The sequence below is a fragment of the Lycorma delicatula genome, chromosome 5 (genome assembly GCF_047948215.1).
Source record: "Lycorma delicatula isolate Av1 chromosome 5, ASM4794821v1, whole genome shotgun sequence".
NCBI lineage: Eukaryota > Metazoa > Arthropoda > Insecta > Hemiptera > Fulgoridae > Lycorma > Lycorma delicatula.
The window spans coordinates 64,348,708-64,366,658 of record NC_134459.1 but is presented as its reverse complement, the minus strand read 5'-3'; the positions used below and the strand labels follow the sequence as shown (position 1 = coordinate 64,366,658).

General features: G+C 28.0%; 1 protein-coding gene across 5 annotated transcripts in view; it reads right to left on the bottom strand.

The window, feature by feature from the left end:
* Positions 1-17,951, bottom strand: part of Slik (Sterile20-like kinase) — an 88,785-nt gene that overhangs the window by 34,181 nt on the left and 36,653 nt on the right. For 4 of the 5 annotated variants that reach the window (XM_075366290.1, XM_075366294.1, XM_075366292.1 and 1 more), the window contains exons 8-18: positions 14,024-14,108; positions 13,527-13,660; positions 11,197-11,580; positions 9,780-10,110; positions 8,653-8,918; positions 7,624-7,798; positions 6,518-6,864; positions 5,344-5,492; positions 4,901-5,024; positions 4,144-4,319; positions 28-124 (exon numbers count right to left, since the gene is read on the bottom strand). In XM_075366290.1, the coding sequence (XP_075222405.1) occupies positions 28-124; positions 4,144-4,319; positions 4,901-5,024; positions 5,344-5,492; positions 6,518-6,864; positions 7,624-7,798; positions 8,653-8,918; positions 9,780-10,110; positions 11,197-11,580; positions 13,527-13,660; positions 14,024-14,108 (2,268 nt within the window). The remainder of the gene's footprint in view (positions 1-27; positions 125-4,143; positions 4,320-4,900; positions 5,025-5,343; positions 5,493-6,517; positions 6,865-7,623; positions 7,799-8,652; positions 8,919-9,779; positions 10,111-11,196; positions 11,581-13,526; positions 13,661-14,023; positions 14,109-17,951) is intronic. The other variant, XM_075366293.1, reaches the window with a different exon arrangement.

The window sequence follows — 17,951 nt, the reverse complement described above, 5'->3', positions numbered from 1 at the left end:
ATGTTAAGAGTATGGAATATAACAAACCTGTTGCTCTTTTGCTAACTGTGTTTTTGATGATAAATCTTGAAATTGTTTTTGTTCTTGTTTTTGTAACATTTTGAGCTCCCTTAACTCTTGTTTTCTGAAATTTAAATAAACATGTATTATTAATCTTTAGCATTTTATAATAAAAGTTACATAAAGGTAACACTTTATGTAACTCAAGTTTGTTTCTGGAGCACAATAATTGAAATATTTAAAAAATGTTTAGGACAGATAATATATTCAAAAGTATACTTGAAATTTTTATACATGTAGTAAAAAAAGTTTTCATAATTTTAGTAATGACAGCACATGGATGGTAGGTAGGAACAATGAATTATCAATAACCAATTTATTGTTTTTAGTTGTCGTCTAGGGCAACCTCTCCTCCAAACAAGCTGCATTTACATGGTTAACATAATAAAACATTTCTTAAAACACATCAGGGGCAGTTAAATTGTTTATATTCTGACCTATATTTGAGAATCAAGAATGGGATCTTCTTGTCAACACTTTTTGATATGGTTCTATCAGATTTTAATGACAGCCAATCTTTTAGGAAAGCTTTTAACATGGTGATTGATCCTTCACTAATTACAGCCATCATAATCAGACTCAGATTTTATCATGAAGTTAGTTAAAAATACTCTTTTAATTTCAGATGTGCCAATGTATCTGGTCAAAGGATTTTTAAAGTCTAATATAATTATAATGGCCACAGAAACTTGCAAGTTTGGCTTGTTGCGCCATTTTCAAGAAAGAACTTTGGCCAGTTTTCCTCTTCTCTTTTTCTTAGATTCCTAATACAGGAATATGATCACTCATTGTTGCCTCCGCAAACAGTATCCAAGAAATTCCTTAACACCAACCACATCTCAAAGTACTGTTGCCATTATTTTCTAGATGGTAGGAGAATCTACTTCCACACCCTTCTTTACCATGTCCACATTAAAGCTTCATACGTATGAGTGATACCATGTACCAATTTACTTTCAAAATCCTGTAAATTTATCTTAACATAATTGCTGATAGTAGAAATCTCATGTAATGTATTTTTTATAGGTAATATTTGTTATCAAATTCAAAATAGTTTTGTTGACATATATTTTTTATAATAGTGATACATTAATTTTGAATCTTTTTGGTTACTTTTTAATTTATTTTTTATTATTTGTATGGTATGGTCTATAGGTATGCTAGAATACATGTTAGTTATACCATAACTTTTTCATTATATATAACCTGATAATAAAAAATAAATGTCTAATAATATTAAACAAATTAAATTTCTATAATGAAAATAAAAAATTAACATTTTTTTTCAAATGTTAAATTATTTATAACTAATTATATTAATCCGATCAACCTATATACCTATATCTAAATATCAAAATAAAAAAAGTTAACCAATTTGAAACATCAATATAAAGAAAGCCTACATCTAATAATATAACAATTCATAAAAAATCAAATCACCCTTGGTCTCATAAAATTAACAATTACATATATATAATTAATATAGCAATCCAATACACATAATAAAAAAGAAAATTAAATAATGAAATAAACATAAAACAAATAGCAGTTGAAAATGGACATGATACTATATTAGTTAACAATATTTATAAAAAAAAAACAAAGACTTTTGCCTTTGTTTTTTTTAATAACTACTTTACAACCAATACATAATAAGACACAAAAAGTGAAAACAAAGTATTTTACACATTAATCATATTAATAAAAGCATTACTAAAATTTACAATAAAGAAATACTTAAACCAGCATATAAACCTAATAACCACATAATAAAAATTAAAAAAATAAAAATAAATAAACAATTTGTGTGGGATTTATAAAATTAAATGTAATGTTTGTGGTAGTATTGATATAAGAAAAACAAATAATCCTTTAAAACTATATTTCTTAAACATAGAAATTACAAAAATAATAAATTAGATTTATCTGATGTGGTAGACCATCTAATAAACAATAAGTATTCTATTTCTGATATTAAAACAAATTTAAAAATATCAGAAATTAATAATGACAAAAAATATATTAGAAAAATATTACATATATAAATACAAACAAAATTTCAATTTGATAATTAGATAGTGTTTGAGAGACATAGTTAGTAGCACTCATAGAATAAATTAATATAGAATTTTCATTACAACATTTAGTAATACATCAAACATTACACCAGATACATGGTTTATTTTAATACTTCAATCACTACCAAAGATGCGGGATCCCACAAAAGTACTTTTATGATAAAATTAAGGGTCATTCATTCCAATATAACCTGGAATTTTTCTCTGCGGACTGAGGAAGTGCAACAAATGTGAAATGAAGTACTGTGGGTAGTTAAGTGGCTATGTGTGGAGGAGAGCAAGCAACCGGCTAACCACACCCACAGATAACGTATCTACATCAGTAGCAGAATGTCTGAGCAGGAGGCACAATCATCAGTTGCACAATGAATTATAATCCCCAACTTCTCACAAACAAAGACGTCAAATTTCTGAAATTTTAACTCGGTTCCAGACACAGTTTGGAGATTGCTACCCTGTAAAAAATTCAAGTGTTTGATTGGGCCAAAATATTTTGATGAGTCCATGGTGCAGTGGAGAATGAGGCACAGATGTTGTCTCTGGACCAATGTCAATGATGCTAACATTCAGGCCGTTTATGACCTTGTGAAAGGTGACTGCTGCATAACAGTTGCTGAAATTTCATCAGAGGTGAGCATAAGTGTTGGGAGTGTGCATACAATGTTGTCAGACACTTCGATACAAAAAAGTGTCAGTGAGGAAGGTTCCATGTCTTCTCACTGAGGCACTCAGAAATGTCCAGAAAGAAATTTATCAGCAGCTTGTGAATCGCTTTGAAGAAGGAACGGCATGTTTTGACCAATTTTTGAACCTGTGATGAAACATGGGTCCCCACTACACTCCGGAAAGCAAGAGAACAACTAGGTTGTGAAGGAAAGTGAGGAGGGGCACCGTTCAAGAAACAACTGTCAGCTAAAAAGGTTTTGGGACTAAAAAGGTGTGCTGCTGATTAATTTCTGCAACAACAAATGATGGTAAATGCGCCATCCTACTGCCAGTTGTTGGATGACATCAAAGCTGCTTATCACAATAAACGATGCCAGCAACCAACTCACAAGATGCTCCTTCACAACAAATGGCTGCATGCAGCAGCTCAGGCTTGCGATAAACTCTCTAAAACTCAGTGGACACTGCTTGTAAACACCCACTGTATAGTCCAGACGTGTCACTGTGTGATTTCCACATGTTTGATTTGTTGAAAGAAGCTTTAAGAGGAAAAAGATGTGAAGATGTTATCACAGTTTAGCAATGTGTGCAATTGATTATTGGGGACAGACAGCGTCATATCCGGAGGAGAAAATTTATTTCTGTTGAAAGAAACCAAGTAGAAAAATAAGGTAATTTATTTGTATTTTTCTCTAATATCTCTATAGTTATGTAAACAAATTCTGGTTTATATTTTAATAACCCTTATACATCTTATCTCGCAATATTCTGTACTTGGTGATTTATATTAACAGAATTTAAAATGTAATTCATCAGTACAAAGGAATAATATGAATCTTAAAAAGAATTTCAGTAAAATATATAATTAACAATAATAAAAATTATAACATTTACTGCTGGTAATTTTGTAAAAGACCAAAAATTACAAGTTGTAAGTATTATAATTTTTATTAGTTTATTAGTTATAATAGTTTGTTATTATACTGCCATGATGTTTAATTGTAGAGAGAGAGAGAGAGGGGGGGGGGGCAACATCCCAAACACTGTTTACTAGGGTAAGAGCATTTCCAACAAATTCTTCTCAAATACATGTCTTACACAAAATTAAAATCTAAAGAAAAACCAATACAATTTCTGTAAGAGTAATAAACTGCTACTTTCTCCAAATTAAAAATTTTTTTTTTAAATGTAACAGCCTAGATAAAACTTATGGTTTACATTGTAACTTCTTTTCAAAAAGATAGCAAAACAACTCCAAAAATCTCTTGGGAATACCAATTTCAAGATGGAACATATCTAATGTAACATGTAAATTTTCATTTTAAAAATTAATTCAAACCTGAAAATATGATCATCATAAGTCTGTCCATTCTCTTCATCACCGTAGATTACTTTACTAGTTGTAGTTGTCACCACAACACCATCGATTTCAAATTTACGTGTTCTTTTTCTAGTTTTCTTTTTTAAATTCCGTAATTCTAATTCTTCTTTTGATCGGCTGCTACGATTTGTGTCCTATTAACAGTAATGTTTTTTTAATACTAATAGCTTAAATAAATTTAATTAAATAAAAACAAACCTTAGTTTCACTAAAGAATTATCTTCTGTACTAATACATTATTATATTTGGCTATTCAACCATAATACTTCAGATTTAACAAGTTTACATAACTACTGTATAATACAGGAAATTAATTGCACTTCTCAAGAATGATTAGTTTGAGAGTGGATAAAACAAATTTCAACTAAACAAAAGAAACAGAAATAAATGAAATGTCTGCAGTATACAATTACTAAACCATTCTTCTTTCTTTCCACAGAAAATCTAATAAGTTAAATGTTTTATGAAATTGTTTAGGCGATAAATTTTTTTTCATTTTATAACAAAAAGAAAAGAGATTATAAATTAAATCAACCATATATATAAAATTTTATTTTTCTAAGTTCCTGCTTTTAATTTTACATACACACACACACACACACATATATATATATATATATTTTAAAAGTAATGAATATTTAATAAACTAAGATGTAAAGACAGAGACAGTGAATTTTCTTTAATTCAAAAATTAAATTGAAATAAACAACATTACCCTATTATATTCAGTCTTTCTCCTCAAAACGACTTCCTGTTCAAAGTCTCGTGAAGGACGGTTTTCTTTATTACTTCCACGGCTGTCTTGACTTATTGTTGTCGAGACACTTTCTGCATCTGACCTGTTAAAAAAATCATAAAACCATTAAAAATATAAACTACACAAAATTTCAATATGATTGAAAATGATATAGAAAAGAAGATAAATATATTTCCATTTACGTAAAACACGATTAGAATGTTTAATATAATTTGAAATATAATATTTAATATAATTTGGAATTAGAAAAAGACATCAGGTACAAATTATATTTTTCAAAGTGAATTTTCAGGTGTGAATTTGCAACTTTCATCAACACTTAGAAAATTAACACAAAAAATGTGCATCAATAAGTAGTAAGATATTAAAAAATATGCAAAACAAAATACAATCTGTGTTACCTATCATACGTGCGAATACTAGCAGCAGAGGGTGGTGTGTGCTGTCCACTTGTAGATCCGGTATCAGAGTGAGAACTAGACCTTGTATATTGTTCAGGTGAATCACGTTTTTCATGCAGTGGCACATTTACAGGCTCTGTTGATGAGCCCTAAGAGAAAAGACAAGAGAGCATGCATTCAAACCAAACTCACAAAATTAGTTGACTTTACATTAAATGTAATTTACTGATATACTAAGTGAATAAAAAAATTGTGAAGTGCACAAAAGTCTTTTTACAAAACATAACATAAAAACAATGATGTTAGTCTTTTTTTAATACAAGATATCACTGAAATTGAATGGTGATCACAAAGAGGTCTTTACACTTCCTATATAACATAATAGAGCATTCATTTTGCCTTCTATAACCAAATATTTTCACACAATCTACATCTAATAATTAATTCTACTATTTTGTTTCTACTGGCATTAAATTTGATCTATTAACCATAATTAAAAATAAGTATTATCTAAGAAAGTTAAAAGAAAAGATAATTTAACTCAACATTAAACCTTATTTAATTTGTATCAATCAAATGAGAAATTGCAATTGCTCATATTATTCTGATTCAGTAAGGAAACAAGAATTAAATTAAAAATTTACTGAAAGAAATTATTTGAAATGTTCTACCTATACATGACAAGTCCCACTCATCTTTTAATGTTTTACTAAAAAACTACTACTATTATTATTAAACTACTTTACTAAAAAAACTATTGTGTCTGTTCTATAGTTCACCTAGCAGTTTAAAACAATCTCTCGTGGAAAATTATTTTTTTTATTTCCTAGTTTTTTAATAATATGCAATATTTAAAAATAATTGCTAAATTAAGTCACAATTTTTTATATGAAATTATATTTTATCGTGTGCCAGTACTTTTTTAAGTTGTGATGACTTGTCTTCTGAGATCAGACAGGTCTCAACTAGCATTATTCTACAAAAGACTGTGGTAAAGCAGGATCTTCAAAAAATTTTTATTGGATTACTAATTTGATAGAAAACTATTCTTAAAAACAAATACCTCTTAAAACCCAGCATTTAATATAGTAATCTGTACATCCCAAGATGATAACATTTTCAAGGATTACTTATTAACAATTCAAAATACACAACAATTATAAAAAAAAAATACCTTTCTTTGAACATTGGTTGTTTTGTTGACTATAATATACACTTCTTCTGAATCTGTTGTACCATCTGTACCAGTATTCAGTAGAGGAGGTTGTCCATTTAATTTAGAATGGTTATGACTATGATGAAGAGTTGGGCTTGTAGTACGACTAGTATGAATCATACCACCACCAGCATGAGGTTGATTTTGACTCTGTTGAGATGCAATAGAAGGTGGAAGCACTGGTGTTGGTATACGTGTAGGTGTTTGCGTTCGTGGAGACATTGTGCCTTCAACAACTATTGAAGTAGTTGTTCCATTTCCACTGCTAGTGCTATTGAGCACCATTAATGAATCTTCTTCTATTCCTAAAAATAAATGAAAATAACTTGCAAAATAACAGCAACATTTGATTTAGTAAATAGCAATTAAAAAAATAATAATAAATAATACATTCTAAAAATAATCTATTTCCACACAAAGGTATTATGGCTGACAAGAATGGTTTTTTTGTTTTTAATAGTTCAAACCTGCCTTCAACATGGAAAAAAATAATATAAAAGGAACAAAATAAAATTAAAATTGTAAACAGATGGTTTAGAAACATGTCTTGGGGAGTACAATCCTAGAAACTGAAAGTGTGTAGGTAAAATGCCTATTGTAACAAAAATTAAATGAACCAATTCTTACAATTTACAAAAATTAAAACAACACTGAATGCAGTTCAACTGCATGCATAATGGTGATATTTACTAATGGCTACATAACTTGCAAATGGTTTTGCAAATAGAAAAAATCTACCTTATTACAGTTATAATGTGTAAGACTTAAAATCTCCCCTTCCCCGGTAAGAGAAAGAATATAAGTAATGTAAAGAAGCAAGAATGAAAAAAAAAACAATACACCAAAGGTACGCATACACGAAAATTGTAATGTAAAATGAATATTCTAAAACAAATTTTTCAAAGTAAATAAACAAACTCCCCCAAAAAAGCAATGTACTCTGCAGCAAAAGCAAGTATTCCCACTTAGCACATCAAATTCTAATATACACGTATTTCCTTACACAATGATAACCACCGAGAAAAAGAAATCTGTAAGTTTTATAATGCAAAGTAATAACATACCATCAACAGGATTCCAGTGACTGTCTATTCTTGCTCTCGAGTCCTTAACTTGTTCAGATTCTTCACCAACAGTGACTACCGATATGTGAGTCATATTATGACTACTTGAATCTTCATAATCACTAGAAATGCTCGAGTTAACAACAATTACTTCATCATCTACAGTTTCATTAACCTAAAAAAAAAAAATAAGTAAAATTATTTTAAATAATTAAACTACAAAAATATTTAATTTTTATTCAACAAACAATAAATATTTACAACCAACAGTAATCCCTGAAATGTAAGAAAATATCAATGATAATAATGCATGTGAATAAAACAATACAGACAAACAAAACATATTATTTTAATTTTTTTCAATAAACTACTTCCCAGAAAGAACTGTTTCAAAAAACTGAACAAAATTTTTTGTTCATATCACCAGTCAACACATTAATCTATGTTAATGTATTATAAATGTCCATGAGTAGCAATCACAATTTTTAACACATATGGTGGTTATATGACTATAACAACAGCCTGTTAACATATTAGGTTGGCCTATCTGATACGACAATAGTTGAATATTTTATTGTATACTATGAAAATGAAGGAATTTTTCCAAATAAAACTAGAATTACAGATTTTTTAGTTTCTGCTTCAAGGTAAATGTGCATTTCCTAAACTAGAATGTAACAACAATTTTCAAAGGTCAGATATAAAGCTATGGGGTGCAGTATGTTCCAATCCATGGCAAAAATAAAACAGAAATATAATAATCATACAAAATAAAAAAAGCTCTATTGTATTAAAATGATCTGCAGATAATAAACCTCATTCCTATGGATAAATCAATGTATATTCTCTTTCATGTCAGACAATTATCTAGAAAATTTTAACATTTTCATAATTTCTTGTAATCTCCACTGTAAACGTTCATAAATGACATTATACATTTAATCATAAATATCAATAAAAAAACTTATCTACTAAAAATTAATAAATTATTTAACATAGATTTATATCTCTGTTCACTTCATGTATTACCTGAGTTTTTGTATTTTCATTAGAAACAATGATGACTTGACTTGAAGTACTACCAGTTTTAACAGGAGTAGAAGAATCAAGAGGAGCTAGTGATGGAGGAGGAGGTGGAGGATGATGCTGTAGCACAGGTGGATGTGTAGTTGTTACAACAGTAACATTTGATTCAAGCATATCTCTACCACTGGTGGACGGCAGATTACTAATTTCATCATTTAATATTCTGACTGTGGTACCAGTTGTGTTTAACTGTGATGACTCTGGTGTACCTGTAACAGAGGAAAAGTATAAGCGATAGTTTAAAAAGGAACACGGTATTAAAAATAATACTTATCTGTAATGATTTTTTCTTCATTATTAGATAGTATTACTAATAGAAACAAATATCTTTTAAATAATGTGATATGATATTTTTTCCAGTTATAAGACAGTTTTATTTATTCTTTGTGACATTAAATGCAATACTTTTAAGTGGAAAAAAATGGTATGTAAGTATGAGAATTAACCTTTCCATTTAAATTCTATTTCATGAACTTTATTAAAAGATTTTCTATTAGTGCTTTGTAGGTAAAATTAAAACTGATTCAACCCATAGCTTTAATTATGACAAGAATATAAAATAAATAATCTGGAAGCTGAGTTAGTTAGTCTGTAAATAGAGAAATATTAATTTTGTCATACACTTTATTCCAGCTGATGCTGGGTATGCTTCTAACAGTGATGATGCTGAAAAAGTTTTGAATAACTTAAGTAGTACTAATGAGGTGTAAATAAGCAAATAACTTGTATGAATTGCTCTTTGTAAATTTACGAAATGTAACATGATAAAATTAATAATCCAGATTCTATCAAACTTTTCAAATAACCCTTATTGATGGAAATAAATATATATATTTTAAACTGCATTATAACTTAAAGGTACTCAAAGTCACCTTCAATAGTTCATACTTCAAATGCTCAAGTTAATAATGTACAGGTAGAGTTTCTGCTTTGAAAAATGAAACCATCCTGTTTACTAATGACGAAAAAAATTAGAAATCAAATTGAGTGGTCTGAAGTTACAATCAACAACCAAGCATTATATAATTTACTGAATATCCTAATTATATAAAAAGATAATTTCTACTAACCAGAAAGAATTACAATTTCAGAAGCACTCTGAGTGGTACTAGTTGTTGGTGTAGTTGTAATTAACTGCGTACCAGCAGGCAATACAGGTGGTGGTGGTAAAGACGGCGTTACAAGGCACTTATTTGTAGCAAGAGCATTTATAGCTTCATCTGATAATGGTGGAGGAGCAGGCCTACGTCGGTTCCTGTTAGAAGCAGAAGAACTTCTTGCTCTTTGGGGTGTACGACTTGAGGGCTCATACTCTTGATCTTGTTCACCATTAACTGTACTGCTGCTAGTCATCATCGACATAGGTCGCATCATTTTACCTCTACTCTCTCGCCTTTTAACCTAAGTGCAAAAAAATTTTTGTTTTAATGAAATGAATTTGTTTTCTTCAAGAGGATTTTTATTCACTGTTCACAACACCCATAATAAAAGTTTTTCAGCCGTGGATAGATTTTTAAACTTAATTAAAATTAATTAAAGTAAATATATTTTAAATATTTTTCTGCTGTGTACTTTGGAAACAAGTTAAATGTTACACAAACATTTTTATTTATAAATTTTGATGTGAAATAATAATACATTCACAAATATAAAATATGTCTTATGGCTTGTAAGAACCATCAGAAAGACTGACTTGGATTTTTACGTTCATAAAAAAGGCTGGTTTAACAGAAAATTTCTCTCTAAATGACTGAAACAATGCTTATAAATAAATACAATGCAATATTACATTGCATGTATGTTTAGTATGTTATATAGTACTTTTATTAGCTAAGCTGATCCTGTTTTTTTACATTGTGATACAAAATGAATTTCAAAATCACTACCTTATTAAATCGCTAATTTCAAAACTGTTCACATAAATACAATAAAAAAGATATTTAAATGGTATAATTGTTATTAATGATTTATTTATTAACTATATGTTGTACTCAAATTATGATTAAATTACACTATTACTGTATGACTGTGCTCATATACACAATATCAAATAATCTCTAAAACTGAAAAAAATAAAAGTTACTAAGAGAGTTTTCTTTGTTAGTATTCACTTTTTTCCTACAGTAAAATAAAACAATTTAATCTGTCGTTTCTTATTAACTACGATTGATTTTAAAGTAGAACACACTCAAATATCTGTCATATAAAACATGATCAAAGCAAAAAATGAATCTTTCATAAAATCCTACACAAAAACGTTTGCCGGTATCAAGTCAAGGCTATGAGGGGGGCCATAATCTATAACTGATCAAACTATTATAAAAAGATGTTCTTAAAGATTTTATGGTGCTCATGGCAGTGAGAGCTGTTATGACATCACACCAAAAGTAACACCCATATGTCTCCAGCCAAGGTGGATGAAAACGTTGTGTGTGTGTGTGTGTGTACAAAAAACTATAATAGTTGATTACCAATTTTCTATAATACCTCATCATTATCACTGTGATGTGTTGTAGTCTCATCTAGTGACTTTGGAGTTTTTGATGGTGAAGAAGTTGGAGAAGTAGTGTTACTACTAGTAGCAGAACTGCTTCCGCTATCTTTTGTCTTCACTACTGTAGCTGTTGTACTTGTTGGAATGACAGGTGCCTGAGTTTGTACAACACTTACAGGAGGTTCAGGTTCTTTTTTAATAACAGATGGTGGTGGAGGCGGTTGCACTGTTGTGTTAACAGTTGTGGGTGTAGTTGTAGCTTGTATGTTTTGTGGCTGAGACTGTGGTACAGGCAGAACTGGAGCAGGTGGAGGAGGAGCTGGTCCTTTATCATGGGAAAATCTTCTTTCTAGAACATCAGGTTTCCTTACTACCTGCTGAAACAAAAAAGAAAAATAATACATTAGAAAAAAAATTACTTTTACTCAACAGCTCTAAATAGCTTAATTTTACTTAATGGACACATCTTTTCAGGAGCAACAAAAATAAAAATTACATCATACTGACCATCTGCAGTGGCCCAACCACTTGAAAAATAATTACATTTAATAAATCACAGAAACTGTATTAATCTATTTTCACAATATTTATTTTTAACCACATTCCATGATTTTGTATTTTAGTTCAACTGCCACCATTGCTGCCTAAAATAATTCAGTCCATGAGCAAGTGTCTTGCATGACAGAAAGTAGAGGAAACATTAATTATAGTTTTGATTCATTACGATTGCTGTATGGTGGCAATCTGATTAATCTATTTAAATATTCCAACGAATATATAAATGGCACTCTGGCAAAACAAATTTTAACAAGCAGTATTTTTTAATCTAAATCTACATAAACTTATTGTATTACACAAACTATTTTAGCATTAAAATTAAACAAAGCAATTTCTTTGGAAATTATTGATATATGTAATAATGAGCATTATGAATATGACCTTGTTTATTCTAACCCTGTTTTTACCACACAGTTTGAATTTGTGTATTTCTTTCTTAACTGTTCTTACTGTAAATATCTTTTCTTCACTATATTTAATACACCTAATAGAAATGATGGTACTTACGTATTAACGCCATCGCAGCTACAGCTACTTTAAAAACAAAGTAGTCAATCAGATTTAGGTGGAAAATGGGCCAATATAGAGTTTAACATAGATTCAAAACAGTCTCTTTATTAATTTTAATAAATGATTATTTATATTTATTTACTTTATAAATATAATTTACCAAACTTAACCTTCGCTTGCTAACCTTGACTAATTAACAGGAGTGTTTTGATTATTTAAAAATAATTGCAATAATTACTGAATTTATTAAAAAAATACTCAAAAAATTACGGTGTTAATTAGTCAAGGTTAGCGAGCGTAAATTAAGTTTGGTTAAATTATATTTATAAAATAAATAAATATAAATAACCATTTATTAAAATTAATAAAGAGACTGTTCATTTTCCACCGAAATCAGATTGACTTCTTTGTTTTTAAATAAAGCTGTAGCTGCGGTGGCGTTAGTACCGAAATGATTACTCAAATTTTCATAAATTTCACTTATTCCGCAGGTACCGTAAGTTTTATAATTAAAACTCTACAAAGAGAACAAGTTTTCCACAAGACAATGTTATCAGATTATATGAGTATTTATGAAAAAATCTGCTCATACCATTAGAGCAAGTGGCAGCAAAGGAATGTTTTGAAAAGGTTAACCAGTTACACTTGACGGAAAAATATTTTTAACACATAACATTCTTTCTACCATAAATTAAAAATAGTTTATTTAGTTTATGATTAATGATGAAGATGAACTCTTAAAACATTCTATACTCAGTAGTTAATAGAGTGGAATAAAAAAAAATCATTATGTACATGATGGTAATGATAAATTCAGTGACTCATATAAATTTTATTTTTATTTTTTGAATATAAATTCCACTTAAAATAGTTTATTCTTAAAAAAACCACAAATGCAAAATATTCGGAAATAAAACCCCACTGTACAAAAAAACTCCCTTTAAAAGCACAAGGGTAAAGACAGATAAATCAAAAATAAAGAAATAGGTTTCTAATGCTTTTTTCAGTGGAAACTTTTCAATGATATCAATCAATCTTTTTGTATTTATGAACATAGTTTAAACCCCATATTTTGGCTTAACTCCTTGTTTTTTACTGGACTGTTCCCCCTATCTCTCATTGACAAAATATTTAATCTAATTTCTAGATATTAATAATAAGTTTACTAGTATTGCTAACAATATTATTAATAATAATATATTATTAGTATAAAGGAAAAACCATGATCATTCAATAACAATTTAAGACAACTTACAGCTTTCTTTTCGTTTTCATCTTCCAGTGTTGGAGTGGTTGGTGTTGGTATTAAATCTTCACTGGTCTTTTGTTTCTTACACTCTACATTCTCCTCCTCAGCCTCTCTTTTGACACCTTCCACTTCGTCAGTAACTATCACAAAAACAAAAGAAATACAGCTAGTAGTGTAAAAAAATGTATATCTTAAATTAATTAACTAATATTAACTAACATATTTAATTAATAAACACTTTACATACAAAAATTAAAGTAAAGAAATTTTTAAACAAACTAAAAGAATGATAAAGTTCACGAAAATCTCTTGTAAATAGTGATCTACATATTATGGTATTTTGGATTAATTCATTTTGTATGATAAATGAACAAGGTACAAACTGCAAGAAAAATCAAAATAAGAATATAAAAACAAGAACACCAAGAATCTTGGTTAAGAAATATACTGAATGTTTGAAAATTCAGAGCAGAAAGAAAAATAAGTAACAAATGGCAACTTACGTTTAAGGTCAGTGTCACTTTTTAGTGAAGATGAGTCATCTTCGCCATTGTCTAGATCCAGAGGCAACTGCGACGTGCGATGCTCCTGCACAACATATTAAAACAGATATTAGACATAAATTTAAAAAATTTAATATTATAATAAAAAATAAATTAACCTTCACAGAATTCAAATGCTATATCTCTCAGTCTTTAATTTTATAATTTTTAAATAAATTTCCAATTACCAATTAAAACGGTGATGTGGTGAATAAATTTATTAAATGGTAGTACTTTAAGAAATACAGCTAAATTAAAAAAAAGAATGAAGAACAATTTATTTTTTCTTTATACGTTATGACCACTGTATAAAATAAATTACTTTAAAAATAATTCAACATCACCAGAAACAGTTCAAATAAAAGGTAAGAAGATTCACCTACCTATAGTGTGCTTTCAGAGTTTTTACTCCATAAGCAGCAATCAAATTTTATAAATTACACATAATTATACATTTTTTGGTTAATAATGTGGTTTTTCCCAAATTTTTAAGTTTAATATTATTTGTTAAACTTAAATATAGAATTTGATATAATTATAGAATTGTGTACAGACTGATGATGCGAGATCCAACAAAAGTCGACTATTGGTATTTTTTTTTTTCTTGGACACTGTGTTTTGGTGGTTAAGTTGTTATTTTTGAATATATATAAAGCTTAATTAATTTTACACAAATACCACATACATATTTGCATCAAATTAATTTAGCCCTAAATTTTTTTTATTATTTAAAATTTTATGTAAATAATTAGAAGATTAAGTTGGCATGAAAACCTATATCTATATGAATTATTTCTAATCAAAAATATATACATAAAAACAAATTAAAAGGTTTCTAAGCTTGACTCATTTACAATTCCTAAACTTTAATTCCTAAATATATATATATATAGTATATATATATATATACTATATATATATATATATATATAAATTCCTAAATTATAATTCCTAAACTCTTCAAGGTAAGAACATATCAAAATTCACTTTTCTTGAATCCAATAAGCAATTTATCTAGACAATACATATAATAAAATTTATACATTATTTTCAATCATGTTTCACTACTATTTTAATGAATATACAAAATCTATTCTAAATCTCTGAATATTATAATTTAACATACGGTTGGTTCTGGGATCTTAGATAAACTACATTCAAAGTTTACAAAAATCCATTAACGGCATTCTCATGTACAGCAAGTTAACCTTAAATAATTATCAAATAAAAACATTTTTAACTGTGGATTTGATAGAATATTATTTTAAGTCCTAAAATTATACTTCATTTCCATTTTTATACCTAACAAGACTACATTATTAAATCAATCTTCTAAAATTCATTATTTAAATGAAAACTGCATAATGTGCATCTTTTTAACTAATACTTTAAAAAAGAATCTTTAAATGATGGATTTAATAAGATTTTCTAAAAACTTTAACCGATTTTACACATAAACTATACAGTTATAAAAATACAACATATATATTTTTTTTCTGTGAAAAAATAATTTATATTTATTCTTTTTCACAGCTAGAATGTTATAAAGATGACCACTACGATGTAAAAATAAAACAGTTAAGGCTACACAAAAACATGCATAATAAGCTTCATCAACATAATCCTAAAATATAACATATAGACTATGATATAAAGAACATATCATTCCATGGCGAGAGACTGTTTACATTTCTTTTAGGTATACATTTAGTTATAACTATGGAAAAAAGAATAAACACATTCAGTACGCAAATAACAATTTACAAAGCAATTGTAACATTACTCAATTTAATAAATAACTGAAATATAAAGATGTGTTGCGTTACAGCTTCACAAATATTAAAAAAAAGGGTGACTATTATTGCTATCTAAACACACAAACAGATACACATAAATAATAAATGAAACAAAAACTGTTCAGTCCAACATAAAATTTAAAATCTAAGGATAGTACAAAAATAAAAACACTGAGCACAATTAATGGAAATTATGTGCGGATTCATAGGAAAAAAAAGATCTGCAGTGAAAGTATTAGACAGAAATGGCAAAAATAAGTTTATAACTAAGGAAAAAAGGAGGTAAAGAAGTTGTGAGGATTTAATACATGTTGGTCATGAGTTAGTTATGTTACCTGTAGTGTAGTCAAGCTGACATTATCAGGAAACTCGTCAGAGTCGACGCATGCACAAGCAAACATTAACATTAACATAACATCACACATTCCACTAATGTAGTTCCATAATATAGTAGATGTTGGCTCTAATTTTTACCATTCTTATAATACAAATTATTTATCTCAGAAACTCAAATAAAACAATTAAAAAAAGTTTTTAACTAAAAATAACGTAACTGATACAAATTTACATATTTATTTAACACACAACACAACATATGAATTAATTATTCAATGCTTTAATTATTTACTAGTTTATCTTGTCATTGTTTTAGAAAAAATAATCAGCATTCATCAATATTTTCAATTCAATTATGGAGTAGGTGAACAGTTCATTGCTTAATTATATTTGGACTAGTTTCAAAATATGTAACAAGAACAGATGAAGCCTACTTGTACTGATAAAATTAATTTTGACATGTTAAATAATAATTTTAAAATTTGTGATTGGTTAAATGTTTATGGTTATAATTAACTTCCTTTTGATTGTTTTTGGATATTTAATCTAATGAACTTGATAAATGTGAACAGCAAATTTTTGTAACAAAAAGGTTAAAAAACCACGGTTAATGAGTCAATTATTAGAACACATTACAATGGAATACAAAAGTGTTTTACACAAACTATTACGTAAAGACAAAAATAATATAGTAGGCCACGAAAAGAGTTTATAAAAATAATTTAATTAATAATATTAAAAATAGAAGAATGATTATTATATTTATTTTTTACGGTTTATTCTAAAAACAGTGGAGATTGATAAATTAAATTAGTGATCAACAGTCAAATGGTAGGGAACGTACAAGAATTCAAAGTGGTGGTAAAATATTCAAATCTTCTATTGACATTGCTAATCCTTTGAAAGAGTATTTTTTGGATAGTGTTGTAAAGGTGAAAAAGTCTATTGATGATTCTTTTGGCTATGTTGCTAAGTTAAAAAAAATTCTGAAAATGCTACAAATAATTCCTTTTTTACATCCAGGTGAAAATACTGAAATTCTTAACATTTTTAATAGTTTAAAAGCAAACAATTATTGTGGTTTTGATAACATCTCTAATATCATTAAATCTGTAATCCTGAGCGTAGTTGATGTTCTTTCATTTTTATTTATTTGGTCTCTACAGGAATTTTCCCATAAATATTAAAAACAGGAATTGTTGTACCAATCCCAAAGGGAAGTATTAGAAAAACCCTAGGCCTATAACTTTGCTTTCTATTTTTTTTTCTCTAAAATACTAACAACGTTGGTAAGCATGGATTTCTGAATTATTTATATTAGTGTTTTTAGCAAAAATCGATAGTTACTTGGATAAAATTAGTAGTGAATCTGCTTTATTGTTATGTAAATTATATTTATAGTGATTTAAATGATAAAAACTTTGTAAATAGCCTTTTTATAAATGTTTCTAACGCATTTGACTCAGTTGAGCATGAAATTTTGACTGAAACATTAAAATAGAAATTAAGAAGAATTGCTAATAGTTGGTTTAAGAGTTACAGGAGCAGTAGAAAACAGCATGTAAAGATAAACAATATTAAAAACCATACAGTAACTATTAAAAATGTATTAAAACTATTAAATCTGGTGGTTCCACAGGCTCAGCCCTTGAGCCAATTTTGTTTCTAATACATTTGAACAGTTTTTGTGATGGGATAGTTTATAGTGAATTGGTGGCCTTTCCAGATGATATTGGTTTGGTTTATACCAGTGGTAG